The sequence below is a fragment of the Callorhinchus milii genome, unplaced genomic scaffold, assembly GCF_018977255.1.
Source record: "Callorhinchus milii isolate IMCB2004 unplaced genomic scaffold, IMCB_Cmil_1.0 Scaffold3, whole genome shotgun sequence".
Classification (NCBI taxonomy): Eukaryota; Metazoa; Chordata; class Chondrichthyes; order Chimaeriformes; family Callorhinchidae; genus Callorhinchus; species Callorhinchus milii.
Window position 1 is genome coordinate 54,595,590 of NW_024704744.1, and position 23,990 is coordinate 54,619,579.

General features: G+C 44.7%; 1 protein-coding gene across 1 annotated transcript; it reads left to right on the forward strand.

The window, feature by feature from the left end:
* Positions 1-1,502: 1,502 nt before the first annotated feature.
* On the forward strand, positions 1,503-23,979 carry polr1b (RNA polymerase I subunit B). Its single transcript, XM_042333371.1, has 15 exons — positions 1,503-1,700; positions 2,895-3,062; positions 6,669-6,815; positions 8,600-8,732; positions 9,927-10,063; positions 10,831-11,054; positions 11,632-11,803; positions 13,709-13,880; positions 15,439-15,720; positions 16,013-16,146; positions 17,147-17,317; positions 18,373-18,529; positions 20,012-20,208; positions 21,383-21,636; positions 22,664-23,979. The coding sequence occupies exons 1-15, from the start codon at positions 1,518-1,520 to the stop codon at positions 23,544-23,546; spliced, it is 3,414 nt and encodes a 1,137-aa protein (XP_042189305.1). The 5' UTR covers positions 1,503-1,517; the 3' UTR covers positions 23,547-23,979.
* Positions 23,980-23,990: the final 11 nt, after the last annotated feature.

The window sequence follows — 23,990 nt, forward strand, 5'->3', positions numbered from 1 at the left end:
AATGCTTTGCATGGATCGAGAGGGAAGATAAAGTGGTGAAGGGAGGTGGCCAAGAGCGAAGTCAAAGAGTTAGGTCTTTGGGTGGGTTTGAATGCAGAGAGGGAGGGTGTCAGCTGAAGAGACTTCCAGAGAGAGAGAGAGACGGAGCAGGGAACACATAGAGTGACCAGGCAAGTAAAGTCACAAGAGGTCGAAGAGATAAAATGAGGCAGGCATTTGAATGTGAAGACATAAAGCTGATCCACTCTGGGAGTGGGAATCAGTGGAGCCAAAAGATGGCAGTGATGGGCATGCAGGGCCCATTGCGGGAGAGGACGTGGGCTGTGAAGTGGATTAATATTTTGAGCCTGGACCGTCTTTGTGAAGCTCCAATAAAAGTTGGCACATCAAAAACCTGCATGAAGAAAAATGTGATCCTGTAATTGCAAACAAATCGATTTGTTAACCGACTGAGAAGTGAAATACCAGTGGACGCTCTTCTGAAACGTAAAAGGTAAACGTTCCCAAACATTCCGTTGAGGGCTTCCCCAAAATTTCCTTCCCGCGGACGGCGTGAAATCTGAATCGGCTCCGACGTAAATAAATCATTCTGGCCCAAATTGGTGCGTCTTGAGTTCAGCAACAAACTCAGCAAGAACAATACAATTCTAAACCAGATACACCCATCAGAGAAACGCATGCAACCGGCTTCTCCAGTACTGTCCGCATCTGGAGCTGTGCTGACTTCAATTTGTTCTCCCTCTCTGGATTTGGTTTACAAAATATGGCCCACCCTCGCGTTACGCCTTTCCTAATGTTATTTGTCTCCGAAGTAGCCTCCCAATGCTACGAATTATGTCCGCCTCTCAACACGTTTTTCCTGACCTAGGAAAATACAAATATTGATTTTAAATGTTTTACACGAATAGGTGTCGGATGCTTCCCTGTACCCCCCTTTTTTAGATAAGAGGGAATCAATGTGGGACGACGACTCAACAACAACAACAAGATTCCATTTATAAAGCGCCTTTCACGTCAGGAGGACGTCCCAAGGCGCTGCACAGTTGGGTCATGACTCGCATTTATACAGCGCCCTTCAGGACGGATAGTGCTTCTGAGCGCTTAAGGGCAAAGGGCAAATTGCACCAGTTGATTTATCAGCTAATAACTGGACTTGACCCCAACATCAGTCGTTTACACCCTTTCAGGAGAGGAGAGTTTGGGCAGAAAAAAAAAGAGCTCAACAATCCATACAGTGTTTATAGTCTTTGAATAAAAGGCCCTAAGGCATAAATAATTAAACACGACTATTTCAGCAGAGGCAGCGTCGAGTGGGTGATGCAGTGCAAGTCGTGGAGCAGCTGCAGATGATAATATAAAAGTGTGAATCCCTCATCTGCTTTCCTGGTGATTCAGGACTCAGTGTTTGTCTCATCACAAATGTGCAGCAGAACTGCAAATAGCAAAGCGGAACCTTTGTCCGCGCGCCTCGTGTCCCCTCCTCCTGGCGGAGCCCTGAGTGGGCGGCGCGGCGGCACATGGAGGACGGCAAGTGGCGCAGTGTGAGTGAGGAGCAGCGGTGGCCGAGCCTGCGGGGCCTGACCCAGGCCGGGGGGGGCCGCCCGGGGCCGCGGCAGCACCAGGCGCTGCAGGAGCTGGTCAGGGCCCACGTGGACTCCTTCGACCAGGCGACCGGCGACGGGCTGGTGCGGGCGGCGCAGGTGAGAGGAGCACGTGGCCCCCCCCCCATGGCCCCCCCCCCCCATGGCCTCCCCCCCTCCCCCTCCTCCCCCCCCATGGCCTCCCCCCCCCTCCCCCCCCATGGCCTCCCCCCCTCCCCCCCCATGGCCTGCCCCCCCCCCCCCCCATGGCCCCCCCCTCCCCCCCCCCATGGCCCCCCCCCCCCCCCCCATGGCCGCCCCCCCCCCCCTCCCCCCCCATGGCCCCCCCCCCCATGGCCGCCCCCCCCCATGGCCGCCCCCCCCCCCCTCCCCCCCCCCCCATGGCCGCCCCCCCTCCCCCATGGCCTGCCCCCCCCATGGCCTGCCCCCCCCCCCCATGGCCGCCCCCCCCCCCCATGGCCGCCCCCCCCCCATGGCCGCCCCCCCCCCCCCCCCCCCCCCCCCCATGGCCCCCCCCCCCCCTCCCCCCCCCCCCATGGCCTGCCCCCCCTCCCCCATGGCCTGCCCCCCCCCCCCCCCCCCCCCCCCCCCATGGCCTGCCCCCCCCCCCCATGGCCTGCCCCCCCCCTCCCCCATGGCCTGCCCCCCCCCCCCCCATGGCCTGCCCCCCCCCCCTCCCCCATGGCCTGCCCCCCCTCCCCATGGCCGCCCCCCCCCCCCATGGCCTGCCCCCCCCCCCCATGGCCTGCCCCCCCCCCCCCCCCATGGCCTGCCCCCCCCCCCCCATGGCCGCCCCCCCCCCCCCCATGGCCGCCCCCCCTCCCCATGGCCTGCCCCCCCCCCCCCCCCCCCGCCCCCCCCCCCTCCCCTGGCCGCCCCCCCCCCTCCCCCCCATGCCTCCCCCCCCCCCCCCCGGGGCTTGTTTGCTACTCTCTGACTGCCCCACTTTCCTTCATTCTCCAAATACCATTGGAACCGACCACCTTTTGGTAGAATTGACTACCTTTAACCTTTAGTCACTCTCTACACAGTTGAGAATGTGTTTTAAAGTAAATTGATTTATTTCACCTGCAGGGAGGCTGAGCTGAAGTAATAGGAATCAAATGACATTATGCCACTCGGTTTACTTTTTCTTAAAATTCATTGAATTGCAACTTGCTGAGACCGACTTGCATGTTCCGCAATTCATTTCATACGTTTAAAAAAAACCTCTTGTGTGGCAAGTGACAATGCCAGATATAAATGTGACGCGATTCTTTTTGAAAATCATGTATTTTCAATCCCTTCTTGCAGGCGATTCCCCCACTGGAGTTCAACTTCAAAAATGAACGTATCTCTCTGGCGTTTGTGGATGCTGTCATCTCCCCTCCTATGGTGCCTAAAGGCTGCATCTGCAGTGACCTGAAAATCTACCCAGCAGAGTGCAGAGGACGGCGGAGTACTTACAAGGGGAAGCTAACTGTAAGTATGGGTGGTCCGACACAGGCGGATAGGAGGTGGGGGCGGAGAAAATCTCAAATCATGGGTAAATTTTAACCAACATTGTCGGGTAAGAAGATCATATTCTTCATTTCACCTGCTTGTGCAATGTAAGTTCAACAACCCCTCACACTGTGCTGTCACCAAACTCATCCTATTCCTGAAACCCACCACCTGTTCCCTTGACCCCATCCCCACTCCACTCCTTATCTCCCAGCTCCACCTCCTTGCCCCACATATCACACACATCATCAACCTGTCCCTCTCCTCTGGCTCTGTTCCCATTCCCCTAAAAACTGCCATCATCACTCCCACTTTGAAAAAACCCTCCCTTGATGCGTCGCAGCTATCAAGCTACCGGCCCATCTCCAACCTCCCCTCCTGTCCAGGTCCTGGAAGAGTTGTCGCCTCCCAACTGCGCTCTTTCCTCTCCACCCATTCATTATTCAAACCCCTTCAGTCGGGTTTCCGTGCTGCCCACAGCACAGAAACTGCCCTGGTCAAGGTCACCAATGACATCTTGACCATCTGCGACCAGGGCTCCCTCTGCCTCCTCGTCCTCCTCGAGCTATCGGCGGCATTCGATACGGTCGACCACGCTATCCTCCTCCACCGCATATCCTCCCACCTCAACCTTCAAGGCTCTGTCCTTGAGTGGTTTAGGTCGTACTTCTCCCACCGTCTTCATTTTGTTTCCACAAACGGCTTTTCCTCCATCCCCCGCACTGTCTCGTGCGGTGTCCCTCAGGGCTCTGTCCTCGGTCCCCTCCTCTTCACCCTCTACATGCTCCCCCTTAGTGACATCATCTGCAGACATGGGGTTAACTTCCACATGTATGCGGATGACACCCAACTCTACCTTTCCTCCTCTACCCTCAACTCCACGACCACCGATGTCCTGACAGCCGCCTGTCTGACATTGAGTCCTGGACGAGAGACAACTTTCTTCAGCTTAACGTGCGCACATCCCCCGCCCCAACCGCCCTACCATTGGTGGCAGGGCTTTCAGCCCTAGGCTCTGGAACTCTATCCCCCATGTGCCTTCGCCTTGCCTCCTCCCTTTCTTCCTTGAAGGCCGGTCTCAAGACCTGGAGTCCTGTAGCTCAGTGGTTAGAGCACTCGCTTTGCAAGCGAGAGACCCGAGTTCAATTCCAGGCAGAGGGCGAAACCTTGGGCAAGTTTCCTTACTCCAATAAATTGGTCATTTTCAATCCACGACTGTTTGTGGGACATTGCTGTGCGCAATTGGCTGCCGCGTTCGCCCACAAATATACAGTCAATTCACTTTACAGTGTGTTCTGTGAAGCACTTTGGGACGTCCTCCCGACGTGAAAAGCGCTATGTCAAATGCAAGGATTATTATTAAGACCTTTCTCTTCAACCGTGCCTTCAGCTCCCCTCTCAACTCTCTACCCCTTCCTCGCCCCTTCCCTCCCCTCACGCTGACCATTTCCCCCCTCTATCATGAAATAGGCGAGGAAAAGTGGTGTTAACATTTTTTACAATGTTTTATCGTTCCCCCCCCCCCCCCCCCCGATGGTTTCCAGCAGGACCTGCCGTTTTAAAGGGATGCACTGTTTATGTAAGAGTACTTGGGGAAAATTATTTTGACTGTGAAACAGTCGGGGGCATTTAAAAAATAGAATTGAACAAGCACACGAGGAGGGAAGGATAGCATGAAATTTGGATTAGGTTATTATTAGATAAATGATAAGGCGCTATATCAAATGCAGGATTATTATTAGGATGGATGGCTTCTTGGAAGGATTAAACGCCAACATTAAGTGATGGGCCAAATGACCACCTACTGTTTCATACGTTTCTATGGTTCTGTGAAGTGCAGGGATAGATTGCACAGCCTTTTCATTTTTCAGGGTGTTCTTGTGTGATACAATAGAAATGTACATTTACATTGGGAGGACTTCTCTAAATGCTTTTGTTACATTGCAACAACAATGCAGTTCACCTCAAAATGCAGCGCTGTTATTGCGAATGTTATTGCATTGCTTGTGTGCGACAACCAGATCGAAAGATAATGTTGCCTGAAAGTTGCAAAGAACATCCAGTAACAAAATCGATTTTTCTTGCTTTCCACTACCCATAATGTGGAATCATGCAGTGGGAATATTTGACTTTGAATGTTGAAGTACTGCAGTTGTGAAAAACAAGACTGAAATCTCTTTATATTTATCAACTGACAAAATATCATTTTGTTTGAAGCAGAATTTACTTTCATGTTTAGTGACTGTGTTTAGCAGGTATAAGATGAATAACCAATTAATCTGGTGGATGTTTACCACCTATCATGTAATCAGATGTTAGTGTGGTCTCCTGCAATGTTGATGTGATTCAGAAAGGGTCTTCTTTGTATCCTGGTAAGGTAAAGGATTGAAAAAGTTAACCAAACTTCTTCATTTTTGTTCTGTCTTCTTTCGAACACTCAATCCTCATGCACCGCCTCTCCGCGTTACTCAGTCTTCGCGGACCTGCCCTTGCCTGGTTCGATTCCTATCTTTCTCCCCCCAGGGCTCTGTCCTTGGTCCTCTCCTCTTTAATATCTACATGCTCCCCCTTGATGACATCATCCGCAGACATGGGGTCAACTTCCACATGAATGCGGATGACACCCAACTCTTATCTTTCTACCTCCGTCCTCAACACCAGGACCACTGCTGTCCTGACAGACTGCCTGTCGGACATCAAGTCTTGGATGAGGGCAAATTTCCTACAGTTGAATGTGAACAAGACTGAGGCCCTCCTGATTGGCTCACCCAGCGCCTCAGCACCTCAGGCTCTGGCAGCATCAACCTCCATGGTTGCACACTACAACTCACCAAGCCAGTCAGGAACCTAGGTGTCTTGTTCGACCCTCAACTGTCTTTTCTCCCCCACATTCAAGCCATGACCCGCTCTGCCTTCCCTCACCTCCGTAACATCGCCTGACTCTGCCACTACCTCACCCCTCAGGCCGCTGAAGCTCTTGTTCATGCCTTCATCACCTCCAGGCTCGACTATGCAAACGCCCTTATTGTCGGCCTTCCCAACTCCTTCCTCCACAGGCTGCAGATAATCCAGAACTCTGCAGCCCGTGTCCTCTCCCGCACCAAACTCCGTGACCCCATCTCCCCCACTCTCGCCCGACTCCATTGGCTCCCTATCCTTCAGAGGATCCAGTCCTGGTCCTCACCTACAAAGCCCTCCATGGCGTCGCCCCACCCTACCTCTACGACCTCCTAACCCCCTACCAACCCGCCCATTCCCTCCGCTCAACCGGCTCTGGCCTGCTCCATGTCCCCCGACCCACCCGCCTTCAGCCACTCTGCCCCCAACTTCTGGAATTCCATCCCCCAGTCACTCCGTCTCGCTCCCTCCTTAGCTTCCTTCAAGTCCCACCTCATGACCCTCCTCTTCGACCATGCCATCGGCCACCCCCCGTCCCCTCCCCTCCCTCACCCCCCAACCCCAGCTCAGGTCCGAAATGCTGTACTCTGTCCAGCGCCTTGGCACGTCCTCCCGACGTGAAAGGCGCTATGCAAATGTAATCTTGTTGTTGTTGTTTCAATGATTATTTTTCTATTTCTCCTCCAGGCAGACGTTAGTTGGTCAGTGAATGGCTTACCCAAAGGGATTATTAAACAGAGCCTTGGTATGATCCCTATCATGGTTAAATCCAAACTATGTAACCTGCACGGCTTGTCTCCTCGAGGTCTCATTAAACACCACGAAGAAGCAGAGGTAATGCAAAAAGATGCCAAGTGTAACCTGACTTGTTTTTTCTTTGGGATATTCCATCCTTCCAAGTGGAAAGAGAGAAATATTCCGCATTGTAAATAAGCCCCTGCCGCAATTGAATTTCCAATAATAGGTGCAGAGAAAATAAATTATTGCCAGATCTAGACACAGAACTTTGGAATGTAGTAAACAGTGAGGAGGATGGTAGCAGACTGCAGGAGGATATAGACAGACTGGTAAAATGGGCAGACAGGTGAAGTTTAATGCAGAGAAGTGTGAGGTGATACATTTTAGGAGGAAGAATGAGGAGAGGCAATATACACTAAATGGTACCGTTTTAAATTGTACAGCAGCAGAGAGACCTGGGGTTCACATATACAGGTCTTTGAAAGTGGCAGGACAGGTCGATAGAGCTGCTTTAAAAAAAATACGGCACCCTTGTAGCTTTATAAATAGAGGCATAGAGTAAAAAAGCAAGGAAGTTCTGCTAAACCTTTATAAGTCACTGGTTAGGCATCAGCTGGAGTATTGGGCACCACACTTTAGAAAGTGTATCAAGGCCTTGGAGAGAGTGCAGAGGAGATTTACCAGAATGGTACCAGGGATGAGGGACTATAGTTTTGTGGAGAGACTAGAGAAGCTGGGATTGTTCTCATAGAGCAGAGAATTTTAAGAGGGGATTTAATAGAGATGTTCAAAATTATAGGGGATTTGATAGAGTAGACAGGGAAAAACTGTTTCCAACAGGTGGGTCGGTAACCAGGGGACATAGATTTAAAATAATTGGCAAAAGATCAATAGGGGAGATGAGAATTTTTTTACACAGAGTTGTTATGGTCTGGAATGCACTGCCTGAAGGGGTGACAGAAACAGATTGAATAACAGCTTTCAAAAGGGAATTGGATAGGTACTTGAAAAGGAAAACATTGCAAGGTTATGGGGAAAGAGTGTGGTTGATTGTGTAGCTCTTCCAAAGAGCTGGCACAGGCACGATGGGTTGATTGGTCGTCTCCTGTGCTGTAATGTTCTATGATTCTATAATCTGTGTACTTTCTATCCATGCGGACACTTGCCAGAAACGGCAGTGGAACAAAGTGTTTTATCTCTGGGATCTGGTTTGAATAAAGTCTACGGCTTGAAATTTGGGCAGTCACCATCAAGTTACTAATGGGCTTAGGTTTACAGTGTAAATTTTCTTTAATTTGACATTAAATTTAAATCTCATTTGTGCCTACAGGATGATTAGTGGGGAAACAGAAGATGTCACACTGGTGGAGGAGGACATGCTGAGGCTTATAGTTGGGGGAGGGGACAAAGGAATTTTGACCAACCAGGTGTTGAAACTGGTTGGTCAAAATTGGAAAAAGAGTTTCAAACTCTCATTAAGGTTTAACTTAATGGGCATTAAGTACATTTAAAAAAAAAAAAAATTCATTTACCGGCTCTCAGAATGAGTTGAGGGTGATCCGTGTGCAGTGCAGCCCTGTACAGTACATTTGAGAAAAGTCAAGTTTAAGAGAGAAGTAGATAATCATTTGGGGAGGATTAAGTTTGCAGGGTTATGGGGAGAGAGTGGGATTGATTTGGATAGCTCTTTTAAAAGAGCCGGCACAGACACGATGGACCGAATGGCCTCCTTCTGTACTGTATAATTCTATGATTCTATGAAATAAGGAGAATATCACAGATAGGACTTACCAATAGATATGCGTCTCCTTTCAGGTCAACATTGAGGTCAACTGCACACAGTATTGAATTAACTCCGCCTATTATCCTTTATTCAATAGGAAATGGGGGGATACTTCATAATAAATGGCATAGAAAAGATCATCAGAATGCTCATCATGCCAAGACGCAATTTCCCAATTGCTATGGTGAGGCCCAAGTGGAAGAATAGAGGCCCTGGCTACACCCAGTACGGTAATTACACTTTATAGTTTTTAACTCTGAGCTTGGGCTGTTCTGTATTTTAATTATATTTGGTATTTCCGATCAAGGGTTTTTATAGAATCTTTATTATATGGGAGAGGGTCCTGTGGCTTAATGTCCAACAACACCTAGAGTGTTCACTTAACAGACTGCAGAAAGCAGCATGCGCACATGAGGGAGAAGAGAATGAGCGGGGACTTGTGGAGTATAAACATTGACATGGACCAGTTGGCGTAGTGGCCTGTGCTGTGATGTTCTATGTATGAATATTATGGTGGAATGTTTCTCAAATGTCTCTCTGCTCGAGCTCCAAAATTGTGCTGCTCATAAACAACTACAACAAATTACATTTATCTGGTACATGTTTTGCTTTGTCCTGTGTATCCGTGGTGTTTGTTGAAAATTACTGTTTCAATTGGAAAACAGTGGCCGAACTCTATGAGAGATATTCTAGGTGGCAATGCTCTTGGTATTTCATGTTGAGCTGTAGCTGAATTGTTAGCAGAATGGAGTTGTGTTTTACTTTGCATCACTATAATATGTGCATTTTTGTCTCTGCACCAAATGCATCCAATTCTGTACAACCCATCATTACCAGATAGTTGCTGAGTTACTGTGTGAGGATTGATTTGAAAATAAGGATGCATCTATTATTCCTCGTTCATATTGATTTATTTTTTTTCCTCTTGTTAATCTCCTCTCATGTGATTTTTTTATTGTTACTGGGTTACAATTCCACTGTTGCCTTTATTCTCGGTGTCTGCATGAGCTGGTTTTACTGCACAAACTGCTATCTAGGTGAATGTGGGTGCGGATTCCTGACTGTCCAGCGCTTTGGGATGTTGTCCTGACGTGAAAGGTGCTATAGTTGTTGTCGTTGATGTTAAAATTCCCATATCATTATTCGAAAAAGAAGGGAATTTCTTCTGCTATCCAATCTGCTAACAGTCCTCCAGAAAAATCGGTCACTCACTTGATGGCTGTTTGTGGGACATTGCGGTGCACAAAATGACTGCTGCATTTACCTGCAAAATACATAGTCACCACATGTGATGGTAATTACTGTAAAGCACTTTGAGACATTGTGCCACTGTAGGCACTATAATAAAAATAAATTTTGTTAATTTATTCGAGATCTTAATTTATAAAAAAAATTGTTCACAAGTGTGTGTTTTCCTTTGTCAGGTGTCAGCATGCGCTGTGTGAGAGATGAACACACTGCCATTAACATGAACCTTCACTATCTGGACAATGGCAGTGTAATGGTCAACTTCATCTACCAGAAAGAACTCTTCTTCCTCCCTCTATGCTTTGCACTCAAGGTAAGGTGGAATATTTAAAAGGACAAAATAATAAAAATAATAATAATCCTTGCATTTGATATGTGCTTTTCACGTCTTTGAGACGACTCTAAGCGCTTCACAGAATGTACTGCAAAGTGAATTGACTGTGTATTTGTGGGCGAAACGCAGCAGCCAATTGCGCACAGCAGTGTCCCACAAACAGTCCTGGATTGAAGTGACCAATTTATTATTGTTTTTTTCTTGAGGGATTATTATTAGGCATGTAGGGAAAGGAAACTTACCCAAGGTTTTGCCCTGCCGGGAATCAAACCCAGGTCTCTCGCTTGCGAGGTGAGTGCTCTAGCCACTGAGCTACAGGACTCCAAAATCAGACCAGTTCCCCGCCCTTCCTGAGGAACATTTATTATACGAAAATCTTGGAGAACTGTGTAATTGAAATCTTATATTTTAAGGTGTAGTTGTGTGTTGCGTAATAAAATAAGACTTTCATACATTCAAAGAGAGGATCACCGTTGCCGCATCTTTTACCGTTTGGTTACAAAGTTGCATTGCATAGTTTTGGCCGCTGTACTGTCCATAGGTGTTGTGTTACACAGAGCCCATCGGAAAGGTGAGGGGAATATAAAAATCCCTACAAGTAAAGTTCCTATATTTTGAATGCTTGCATAGTGTTGTTTAATGGTGAAAGGCTACTTATGTACAACTTAATTGAATGAATATTCAAATAAAGATTGTTTTTCACCTTAGGTAAAGATCTGTTTTTAAAATTGCCTGTTTTGTTGCAGGGGTTGGTTGATTTCACGGATTACCAGATTTACCAGGAGTTAATTAAAGGAAGAGAGGACAACTCCTTCTTCAAGAGCGCTGTGACGCAGATGTTGAGACTGGTAGTGATGGAGGGTTGCAACACCAAGAAGCAAGCATTAAATTACCTGGGAGAGAGGTTCAGTGTGAAGCTCCGCCTGCCAGACTGGTACACAAATGAGCAAGCTGCAGAGTTCCTGTTTGAGTAAGGATTAATTTTTAAATTCTTAAACCACTATGATGGGAGGTGGGCAAAATAAGCTTCAGTGGGTGCACAGGCTCACGAGGCAGGGTGGGGGGGCAAACTCAGTGCTTAGAGACTTCTAATATTTTGGACCTTTTTACAGTTGGTAATTTTTAAAGAGTGACACTGCCTACGAAGTGCGTTGAAATGTGACATGGTAAAGTGCTGTATCAAATGCAAAGATTATTCTTAAATGAACTGAAAATGGTCAATAATAGTTGATACAAAATTTGCTTCTTTTTGAGATTTATCCACCAGTTGGATTGGAATTGAATCCAGATCGCTGAAATGAAGAGACATTATGCTGAGCCACTGCATCATCCAATCTCGAGATCCTAACGAAAAAAAGAATGATCAGCACAATGTTGGTGCAAAAAGCGGCCTCCTTATCCAGTTCAGTGTCACTGAAAACACAATCATCTACAGCTGCTATTTATTATATAGACATACATCAGTTTAGCTCAATGCGTTCATCAATACAGGAGGCCTATTGACAGTATGCAAATAGTACATGCAACCTCTTTCTGTCCACCTGCAGCCAGTGCTTGTGCATACACCTGAAGGCCAACGTGGAGAAATTTTATTTGCTTTGTCTGATGACGCGGAAGCTGTTTACGTTCGCCAAGGATGAATGTCAGGAAGAAAATCCCGACAGCTTGATAAATCATGAAGTGCTGACGCCTGGGCAGCTCATTTTAATGTTTTTAAAGGTTAGTCTCTGGCAGCTTTCCCTCATTCCACAATCTGCTATTAGTTCATACTACTGTAACAGGAATTATATTATCTTTAATTCATTTGGATTCCTGTAGCTCAGTGGTTAGAGCACTCGCCTCGCAAGCGAGAGACCTGGGTTCTATTCCCAGCAAGGTGAAATGTTGGGCAACTTTCCTTACTCCACACACCTGTTTACCTAGCAGTAAGTAGGAACCCGGTTGTTAGTCGATTGGCAGATCGCTTTTCTGGGGATAATCTTCAAAAAAACAGTAATAATTTGGTCACTCAATCCATGATTGTTTGTAGGACACTGCTGCGCGCAATTGGTAACCGTGTTTCATCCACAAATATACAGGCAATTAACTTTACAGTATAATCTGTAAAGCGCTTTGAGATGTCAAGAAGATGTGAGAAGTGCTATACCAAATGCAAGGTATTATTTGTGAAAAATACTGTGTGATCTTTAAAGTTAATTTTTTTGAGGTAGAAGATGTAAATAACTGCGTCTAATATTTTAAGTTGGCAATAATTCAACATTTTTGGTGTAAAAGTAGTTATACTATATATAATATGTATACTATATATATCTACTCTTTTTTAAAAAAGAGACCCGAACACATTAACAAGAATTAATTCACTACTATTAGATGAATATTATTACATACTACTTGTTTCCATATTGCTTGAGTCTTTTTGTTTGAAGTCGCATTTGTTTTGGTAATAAGCACTGCGGACTCTTTGTTTGGTCCATAATAGATGACTGCAACTAAGTGATAGATGGTAGGGAACGGATTTAGGGATATTGCTTGTTTTTAAATTTATTTTATTCTCATGCATGAAAAATCAGGAATCAGCAAGCGGTTGAAATTCAGAAAGAAACCTATATTTAGAGGTTTGACATTTCGTTTAGGTCATGCTTATTAATTCCTAGACCATATCTTCCATTAACTTATTACTAGGATTTAAAATTAAAACTCTTATTAGTACCAGTCTTCTGTGGGGAGAGGCTGTGCTTGTGTTTCTGGGTGTGATCAGGAAAGTGAGGTAAGACTAGGGCTCATGGAGAGAAAAACAGCACAGACGTTAAAGGCCGAACAGCCTGTTTCAATGCTGTAAACTTTTCTGTTTCAAGTCTATTTGTCAGGGAGATGAGGGTGTTTTTGGCCTCCGAGCCTTGGGACGTCCTCCCGATGTGAAAAGCGCTTTACAAATGTAATTTTTTGGTTGTTGTTTGCAAAAGACTTTAACTGCAAAATTGTATTTGGTTCACTGCAAAGGAATTACCATTGCATTGCTCTTGTACAACACATCTTGTACAGGGTAACCTTGCTGTTGCTCCATGACGAAAGTCTTTGAAATCGGTTCTCATTTCTTGCTTTGTCACTGATACTGTTATTACTGGAATGCCTGGTGATGGGCGGGGGAGAGGAATTAGTTACCCTCTTGGGAGGGGTGGAGAAGGTTAAAGGATTCATTGATCATTCCCCACATCATAGCACTTGCTTCATGAATAAGTTATTTTTTTAATTAGGGAGGAGCATTGGGGAAGTGAAGTTGCACCTGTGTCTCTCTCCACACCCCCACTGTACTAAGGTTATTAATCCTGGCTATGCTCTCCTGCATCCCCTGGTGGCTGGTTTCCAAATTGTCAGAGGTGTAAGGAAAGAGTCATTTTTCTTGCCCGGCGATGGATGAAAATACTGGTACTGTTTCTTTTAAAATGTCCTCAAAACAAAATAATCATTACGCTCAGTTCACCTGCTAAAAATTCTTACATGGAAATAGCAACAAATCTTTTTCATGCAGGCAGAAGAAAAGATTCTAGGTGTAGTTCCAACATTTATATTCTTAAACCCTGTTGTTCTTTTAAAAAGTAACTTTTCCCTGATTTTATTTGACAGGAGAAAATGACTTGGTGGTTACAATCTATAAAATTTGCAATGGACAAGAAGAATCAAAAAGGAGCCTTTCCTATGAATTCAGAAAACTTGATGAAAGCCTTAAGTATGGTGGGAGATCTAACCCGGCCATTTGAGTATCTTTTGGCTACTGGAAACTTGCACTCAAAAACAGGTAAATAATGCAACATGCATTTGTGTGAGTCTTTTATGGAAAGTAAATGTCTCAAAGCCCTGTACAGAATGAAGTACCATTTCCTGGTGCAGTGGTAACACTCTTACCTCTGAGTCAGAAGCTTATGTTTGAAGTCCCAAGTCGGGACTTGCAATCACATTGTCTAAGCTGACACTCCATTGCAATGTTGGGGTGGGGGGAGTTGTATCGTCAGAGGTGAGATGTTAAACCAAAGCCCCGTCTGCCTTGTCAGATGGATGTTAAACATCCCATGGTGTTATTCGAAAAGACAAAGGAGTTTCCCTGGTGTCCTGGCCAAGAATTCCTCAATAAAGTTGGTCACTCGTTTCATATCTGTTTGTGGGACATTGTTGTGCACAGTTTCTCCACTTCACAATAATTCTTGTGAAGTACTTTGAGACATCCTTCCAACATGAAGACTATTTAACAGGATAAGGATCCCTCAGAGCAGCTGACCAAATAAAGAGCAGAAATAAAAGTGAAAATAAAGTGATTTTGGTAATTGTGACCTGGAAGTTAGGCTTCTTCCCTCTCTCTTGGCTCTTGCATTCATGTCATATTTATCCCTTGACTAAAAATAAACATAACCCTTTCTGTAGATTTGGAATCCTGTTGGTATTTTGCTGCTTGAACCAATACTTGTTTACTCGTGGGCTGGCGCAGCCAGAGGGCTATTTTATGAAAGCTAACTAGTTGCATTGTGTTCATATTGTAAATGGACTAATCAGTTTGAGTTGCTTATGTGGAGTCCTGTAGCTCAGTGGTTAGAGCACTCGCTTTGCAAGCGAGAGACCTGAGTTCAATTCCAGGCAGGGCGAAACCTTGGGCAAGTTTCCTTACTCCACGCGCCTAATAATAATCCCTCCAAAAACAATAATAAATTGGTTATTTTCAATCTACGACTGTTTGTGGGACATTGCTGTGCGCAATTGGCTGCCGCGTTCGCCCACAAATATACAGTCAATTCACTTTACAGTGTGTTCTGTGAAGCGCTTTGGGACGTCCTCCCGACGTGAAAAGCGCTATATCAAATGCAAGGATTATTATTATGATAATAATAATCCTTGCATTAATGTTTTTCACATCGGGAGGACATCTGAAAGTGCCTCCCAGAATTTACTGTGAAGTGCATTTGGCTGTGTATTTTGTAGTTGAATGTACAACAACAAAATTATTTGTATAGCGCCTTTCACGTCGGGAAGACATCCCAAGGTGCTGGATTCAGACAGTTTGCACATGACAGTGTCCCACAAACAGCCATGAACTGAACAGCTATATTTATAAACATAGGGATTTTCTTTTAAGGTCACAATTCAGCATGGCTAGTCTACTCTCAAATGTACAACTGAATTGGGCGGCACCCTTCTTGGATAAGCAAAGAAATTCACATGCCAATATTTCTTGATTTGTCCACAAAAAGCAGTCACTGTACTTGACAATAGTTACTGTGAAGCTGTAAGACATTTTGACATGCAAAGATCTCTGAAAATGCAAGTTTAATTCTAATATTGTACACTGCCTGTTATTTTCCTCCCAGGTCTGGGTATGTTGCAGGATTCTGGTTTGTGTGTTGTGGCAGACAAGCTGAATTTCGTCCGTTACCTCTCTCATTTCCGATGCGTGCATAGAGGGGCTGCTTTTGCTAAGATGAGAACCACCTCTGTGCGTAAGTTACTCCCCGAGTCCTGGGGCTTCCTGTGCCCTGTGCACACTCCAGATGGAGAGCCTTGTGGGCTGATGAACCATTTGACTGCCATTTGCGAGATTGTGACCCAGTCATGGAGCACCGTCTCTCTGCCAGCTCTGCTTTGTGCCCTGGGTGAGTTGGTTCGGCTGTTCGTACTAAATGATCAGTGATTTGGGTTTTGCTTATTGTCATTTTAAGAAGGTGTTTGGTGGTGTTATTTATTCTGCTGTCCTCCTGGGGAAACCCCTCCTGCTTCATGAAAGGTGGGGAAATGGGAACAAAAGATCTCCTGTGATTTTTTTTTAAAAAAAAAGTGAGCAGTTTGGACTGGCTGAACGGCCAAACTCTGTGTGTTGAGTCACCCACTGAGGACATAAAGTACAACTCCCAGCTTAAATAATGGTTTCTGGTATGTCTTCTGCAGGTGTTACACCAGTGGATGGCACGCCCAACAGTCCGTATTCTGAGTGCTACTCAGTTCTTCTGGACGGCTCCGTTGTTGGGTGGGTGGAGAGAGAGATGGGACCACACGTCGCGGATACTCTGCGCACCTTCAAGGTACATGTTTGTTGTCCTTCAGCCATTTATGTTTCCCTGGCTCAGTGGTAGCTCTTTTGCCTCTCAGCCAAAAGGTTGTGGGTTCAGAGACAGGCCCTCTGCAATGATGCCCTCTGCAGTTGAGTAGCCTGCAAACACTCACTGCTGAGGCTCACACATGAACAATGGCCACTCAAATGGGGGCTTGGAGGGTAATCAGAGCCCATGCAACTGCATCCCAGCAAGAGGAGGCCAGACCACGAGTAGAGAGGCTTATGCCAATGTGGAGAAAATTTTAAAAACACTTCATTTTTTTTAAAAAAGGAAACCAAAATCAATTATACTTTAGCCATCAATATATTCATGTGCCCTTTGGAATTTTGACCCCAAATTAATCACGGCATAAACCCACTATAACACCACACTGAATTTTGAGAGACTACCGGTATCTACAAATTTCCTTTGATAATTTGCTCCCATTCAACATCCTCATAAGTCTTCCCAAAAGATTGGTTCAGATGAAGATGGCCCTTCAGCAAAGTTGGTCTGCTCCTTCCTGGATGTCCACCTACTGTCCTCCCAGTGCAGCATCAAGCTGTTTTTAAAATGAATCACGTGACCTGACTGTCAAGGTTGCAATTCAAGGAGCCAACTTGTTTTAGTCATTAATTATCTCTGGGTAAAAAAAATGCTTCCTGGCAAATCCAAGCCTATGTGATTTACCTGTATAGTATAGGAAGTTTCGATCTACACATGTGCAGTGCCTCTCAAAGTGCATTGCAGGAATGTTTGCTCTGCTGAGTTGAAGTTCATTTATAACAACAACAAGATTACATTTGTATAGCGCCTTTCACGTCGGGAGGACGTCCCAAGGCGCTGGACAGTGTACAGCATTTCATTTATAAATAAAGTAAAATGCTGGAGGATATAAACTGAATGAATGGTTAAGAGATTTTCATCTAATCTCAGTTTTGGGTGTTCGACCAGTTTCCATTGTTGACTCTGAATTGCTTTGTGATAGGTTTTAAAAGAGAAGAAAGTCCCTCTATGGATTGAAATTGTTCTGATTCCAATGACGGGTAAACCCAGTATTTACCCAGGATTGTATCTCTTCACCACTCCTTGTCGGATGATACGACCTGTCAGAAACTTGGCCTTGGGAAAGGAAGAGCTCATTGGCACCCTTGAACAGGTAATGAAAACCATCCTGGCATGTATTGTTTGTAAGCTTTAGAAAGGGTTGTTTGTTATTCATAGTGTTTTAATAATGAGAAAAATAAAACTTCATCTTTATGAACCGGGATGTTATGGGTGGTTTGTGTGTGTAGTGTATTTTTCAATATTTGGCATCTCCTTGAACTTTCAATGGTATATAGGAGAGCTTTGTTGAGAGCGAAAATCAACTGTAAAATTCAAGATATCTTAAACATTCAAAATCAGGTTTGGGGCAAGTGATGTAGTTGGTTCCAACACCCCATCTCTGGGTACTGAGATATTACTCTGGGTACTGACTCACTCCTAGTTTCTCTCTCTCTCTCTCTCTCTCTCTCTCTCTCTCTTTCTCTCGGTGTAACCCAAATTACTGTTTTTGTTCAGCAGAGTAAGTGCTTGACCTTTCTGGCCTGTGATCAGGGGGCAGCAGCAGCCCCACTTAATCTCAGTCTGCATGTCTTTTTAAGAAAAATGGCACAGAATATGTGTAAACTTCTTAAATTCCAGTCTTAATTATGGAGTCCTGTAGCTCAGTGGTTAGAGCACTCGCTTTTGCAAGCGAGAGACCTTGTTTGATTCCCGGCAGGACAAAATGTTGGGCAAGTTTCCTTACTCCACACGTACTCCTCTGTTTACCTAGCAGTAAATAAGAACCTGGGTGTTAGTCGATTGGTGGATCGCTTTTCTGGGGGGTAATAATTCCTCCAAAATAAATAATAATAATAAATTGGTCACTTCAATCCACGACTGTTTGTGGGACACTGCTGTACACAATTGGCTGCCGCGTTTCGCGCACAAATATACAGTCAATTCTCTTTACAGTCTGTTCTGTAAAGCGCTTTAAGAAGTCTTGAAGATGTGATAAGCGCTATATCAAATGCAAGGATTATTGTTGTTTCTTTAAAAGGAGTACCCATGATCTTTCTCAGGGTAAATCACCTAACATTCCCTTTTAATGTTATATTGCAGCAATTATTACAGTAACCTCAGAGTAAATATTATGGTCTTCATAATATTTTTGTGATGTGTTTCCAGCTGTACATGAATATTGCCATCACAGAACAGGATATTGTGCCTGGAGGAACCACTCATCAGGAGCTATTTCCTCACAGTATGCTGAGCGTAGTGGCGAACTTAATTCCTTACTCTGATCATAACCAGAGTCCTAGGAACATGTACCAGTGTCAGATGGGTAAGTGAAATAAATTCACAGCAGTTATATAAGATGATCACACCAAACAGTCGGGGATTACCTTCCTCGCACTTCTATCTGTAGAGCTCTTTAGATTCCAGAGTTTGAAGGGTTAAATGTGACTCTTTGGGGGTTGGAAGAGGCTTTGCCACAGCTTATATTCACCTTGATTGTTGAGAATAAAATTAGTGGTGAATCATATGCGTAATGGTGTCACAGGATGCAAAGATGAGCTGGCTTAAGCGATGATTTAAATGTTTGAGGTAACAGGTGCTGCAATTTCACTAACCCTTTAAAGCGAGTAAGTCCTGATTAACATACAACACAATACAAATTTATACTTATATTGTAATTTTCATGTCAGGAGGCTGGCCCAAAGCACTTCACAGTACTAGCTGGGTACCTGAGCTGGAGGTGAGAGGCGAGGGGGTTGGGGTGGGGAAAAATGACTGAAACATGGTCAAAGTAGGTCTTCAGACAGACTTTGAATGAGGTAAGGGAGGAAGCGAGTCAAATGGTCTACAGGAAGGAGTTCCAGAGAGTGGGGCTAGAAAGGCTGAAAGCCAACGGTGGAGTGGCTGGGCAGGGGACATGAAGCAAGTCAGTGCTCGCTGATCGAAGGAGCATAATATAGTGATATGCATTCTTTTCCTTGGTTTGCTTTTTGTTGAGAAGGTTTAGCTGATGATAAAATGACATATTGCAGTGTTTCCTAATCTCTGTTTTTGTTTAATGGAGTGGGAGGGGAGAAAAGTGCTTGGCAGAAATCTGCTGTTTCCCCACGGCGAGCGAAATGAGACCCTTTCCTTCGGCTACTTTTGTGCATCCCTTTGTGACTGGTTTCAGAGCAACATTGGCATTGGAAGGGGGAACAGTTTAGAAGCGAGAAAAAAACGGGATCAAATCAGGCTCGTTTTTTAAAAAAAAGACAAACGACAATTTATTTTAAAGAGTAAAAATTTTATTTTGACATGTGTATTGTACTTATAAATGTTGCAGTAATGAGGCTACTGCTGAGGTTTGACTAGATTTATTGTTGCTGCAGTGTCTAGTATTTGCTTCAGTATTGTTGCTTGTGAACTGCAATTTTAAAAAAAAGTATGGTTTGCTGAGATGGTCACCAGGTCATGTCTTGATTCTCCTTTGTTCCGCCCCACCATCAAAGGTTGGGCCTTCAGGCTCTCTGCCCCACCATTTCAAACTCCATCCCACAGTCCCTTTGCCTCGCTCCCTCCCTTGCCTCCTTCAAGATCTGTCTCAAGACGTTCCTTTTTGACTGAACCTTTGGTCACCTACCCCTGCCCTCCTGATCCCAACCCCCTGCTCGGGTCCAAATCCATGACCGTCCAGTGCCTTGGGACATCCTCCTGACATGAAAGGCGCTATACAAATGTAATTTGTTGTAGTATTGTGATCTTTATTTTCTATGTGCTTGGTGAATATTGTAGTCCAGCTGTTTATTTTAATTGCTCTCTTTTCCAGGAAAGCAAACAATGGGATTCCCATTGCACAGCTACCTGTATAGATCCGACAACAAACTCTACCGTCTTCTCACTCCCCAGAGCCCTCTTGTCCGACCTTACATGTATGACTACTTTAACATGGATAACTATCCCATAGGCACTAATGCTGTTGTAGCTGTCATCTCGTACACAGGATATGACATGGAAGATGCTATGGTACGTACCCGTTTACCAAACCCCATCTTGCCCTCATTGTTCATCCATACTTTCCAACAGTAGAAAGAGAAAGAACTTGCATTATTTGTAACGCCTTCTCTTGTCTAAACGGATCAAATGCTTCACAAATAATTACTGTCACGTATACATACACTGGATAGTTTAGGTAATCACGGCATCCTTTTTTGCTATAGCAAGCTCCCAAAAAACACTCATGAGGTTAATGAACAATTAATCTGGAGGATCGTTGACTGATTCTCTTTTCGAATAGTGTCTTGGGAATTTTTTTTAAAAAGAAAACTTATTTTACTCTTGACCAGTGATCAAGAGAGGGAACCCTTTTTTTCCCCCTGCGCCAGACAATAAGGGTAATAGGAGCACCCCTGCACCAGCCCTACACCGGCCCTGGCTAAAGTCAGCTAACAAAGCAAATATTAGCCATGAATTATGTCTTTCCTGGTCCGTAAAGCTTGATACCAGGCCATAGAGTGCATTTACAGAGTCAATGCACTGGAGGGCTGTATCGCACATTGTTAATTAAACATTGTAGTGGAAGAGTTTGGATAACTTGGGAAACATAATTTCTCCAGGTTTTACTGTATTCTCAGGAATCAACACAAGATCCAAAATGTCCCTGTTATCAGCATGTGACCCAAATTTTGTCACCCAGTTTACAAATAAACAGTTGAACAGTCTCTCTTTGACATAAGATGTATGAAACCAGGCTATAATTTTTTTCAGGCAAGTTTATATCTGAAACTGGAACATGTTAATACAGTCATTTTTCTAGTGTTCCTCACCCGCTGATGGTGAGCTGTGAGTTTTCAGCCACTCTGTCTCTGCTCTCTGGAACTCCATCCCTGAATCCCTCTGACTTCCTCCCCTTGTTCAAAGCATGTCTCAAGACCTACCTCTTTGACTGTGCTTTCGGTCATCTCTCCCCTCCCCACCCCCAAGGGCTCCCGTTAATTAAAAGAATACTATTGTATTCCTTATATTTACTTATTCATTGCAGTGAAAGTAGAGCCAAGGGGCTAGTTTCAGCCCTGTGAGACACTACCAAGTGTAAAGGGCGCTATATCAATGCAAATTGTTGTTCATTTGTATACTGAGCTTGTTAAGAATCAGTGCTGCACATCAAAAGGCTAACTACTATTTTTATTAAATATAAAAGATCGTCAACAAAGCATCTTGGGAGAGAGGATTTGCCTATGGAAGCGTTTATAAGACTGAATTGATCAATCTCGATCAAAAAGTGACAGCTGGAGACTCTAATTTGGTCTTCGGTGTCAAACCCGGCGACACACGAGTGGGACAGAAACTCGACGAGGACGGATTGCCAGCGATAGGAGCCGTGCTGGAGTACGGTGATCCCTTCTATAGTTACTTGAATCTCAACACAGGGGATAGCTTTGTGATGTACTACAAGTGAGTAGAGACAATGTCATGTCTACCGCAGACGTCACTTCCTTGGACGATTTCTCATGTACTTCTGTTTAAATATAATAATGGTATAAAGCATTGAGAGCAATATTGGTGGAACATATTGCAACATCTAGCAGAATTGTGAACCCCTGTTCTACCATTTTTGAGGGATTTGCGCAGTGAGAGTGTTTACATCTTGTAAGCCAGCCTCTGATTTCATATGGTTTTTTTTGGGGAAAATCAGCAGCAAGTTCTCAATATCAAAACATGAGCAATAAAATATAGAAGAACATTTACAATATTGTTTATGTTGAAAATTTGGTTGCCTAAAAATACTTTCCATGCACACCCATTTAAAAGTATTGAGAGCGTAAAGAAAATCTAGTCGTCATTTATTTTGCAAAGTATAAGATCTGCAATAAAACTTTCTTCTGGTTTCTAGGTTTACTTTGACTTTGGGTCATTGCTCTTTCCAATGGTTGTTTTAACACAAGTTCCAAACAAAACGTTCTGTTGTAGTTGAACCAAAATTTGCTTCCAATGACTCCCATGTAGTGTAAGCTGTATTAAAGCTGGATGTGCTCTTTCATACTTTAATAAAGCTGCTGCTCACAGGTATTATTCAGGTAATTAGGAGAATTCAGAAAAGGTATTTTTATGGCTTAGACGGTGACTATCACACAGTGACCTTCTGCGTGTGTGATCCTGATTGCTCCCCAGTTTTTCAGCGATTCCTTCAATAAATGGGTGAAGGTTCCAGGTTTGGCCCCTGTTCTGTATTAGATGATCTCATCTGGGCAGACGTGGTATCGCCAGCGGCTCCCTGTGCACGGAAAGTGATTTCTTGATTGCTATATGTAGGGTGTGTGTTTGTGTGCGGAACCAACATAGGGCACCAGCGAAAGGGGAAAGTCCAATGCCTTCAGGAAGAGGAGGAAAATGGGTGAAAAAAATGGTGCGCCTGAGGCTGTGGTGTCCTTTAAATCTTGTGAATACATTAAGTGATAAATACATTTTTATTTTCCTTCAGGAGCAAAGAAAGTTGTGTTGTGGATAACATCAAAGTTTGCAGCAATGATAATGGGACAGCAACTTTTAAACGTGTGTGCATCACCTTGAGAATCCCCCGTAACCCCACCATTGGAGACAAGTTTGCTAGTCGCCACGGGCAAAAGGGCATCTTGAGCCGACTGTGGCCAGCAGAGGACATGCCGTTCACAGAGAGTGGTATGATGCCAGATATCCTGTTTAATCCCCACGGATTCCCTTCCCGTATGACCATAGGAATGCTGATAGAAAGCATGGCAGGTAAATCTGCTGCCATGCATGGCCTGTGTCACGATGCCACACCATTCACGTTCTCTGAGGAAAATTCAGCCTTGGAGTACTTTGGGAAGATGCTGCAGGCTTCCGGCTATAACTTCTATGGGACTGAAAGAATGTACAGTGGGATCAGTGGTGTGGAGCTGGAGGCAGACATCTTCATTGGAGTGGTTTACTACCAGCGCCTACGTCACATGGTCTCTGACAAGTTCCAGGTTAGAACTACTGGAGCGAGAGATAGGCTGACAAACCAGCCCGTTGGAGGGAGAAACGTCCAAGGTGGCATCCGATTTGGAGAGATGGAGCGCGATGCTCTACTAGCTCATGGAACGTCCTTCTTACTTCAAGACCGCCTCTTCAATTGCTCGGATCGCTCCGTAGCACACGTCTGTATTAAGTGTGGCAGCCTCCTGTCGCCAATACTGGAAAAGCCCCCACCATCGTGGTCTGCCACACGTCACAGGAAACATCACTGCACTCTCTGTAAACAGTCTGACACTGTTGAGATTATTTCTGTGCCTTATGTTTTCCGATATTTTGTGGCGGAACTTGCAGCGATGAACATTAAAATTCGACTGGATGTGAGCTAACCTACCAGGCTGGAAAGTCAGATCATTTCTAATATTTTTGAATATGAATTTCACAGCTTATTTTTTCTTGGGTGGGGGGAGAAATGAAGCATTTTAATAATGAAAGAGTGAAATCCAGACTAATGCTTGACAGATAGTGCAGTGTGTTTTGCGGTATTGATTGTATCCATAGCTAGATGTGGACTCTTGGGGGCAGCACATACATTATTAGTATATCATGAGCCTTTGGCCAATGTGCATACAATTGCTTTTATACCAATCACATGATAAACCAAGGCTTTTTAATTGTGATAATTTAATTTTCTGTGCGACTATTTTGTTTAAATTTCAGTTTGAAAACCACTGCTTGCATTCCCTATTTTTATTTATAGACTTTGTACTGGAGAATATGCAGTATTTTACATGGTTGAAATAAATCACACTGTATAATTCACAGTCTAGCCC

Bases quoted from the DNA above. Each gene is read 5' to 3' on its own strand.
- polr1b (XM_042333371.1), top strand. From the start codon at position 1,518: ATGGAGGACGGCAAGTGGCGCAGTGTGAGTGAGGAGCAGCGGTGGCCG. The intron at 13,881-15,438 runs GTAAATAATGCA...TTTTCCTCCCAG, and splicing joins AAACTTGCACTCAAAAACAG to GTCTGGGTATGTTGCAGGAT. The intron at 15,721-16,012 runs GTGAGTTGGTTC...TGTCTTCTGCAG, and splicing joins AGCTCTGCTTTGTGCCCTGG to GTGTTACACCAGTGGATGGC.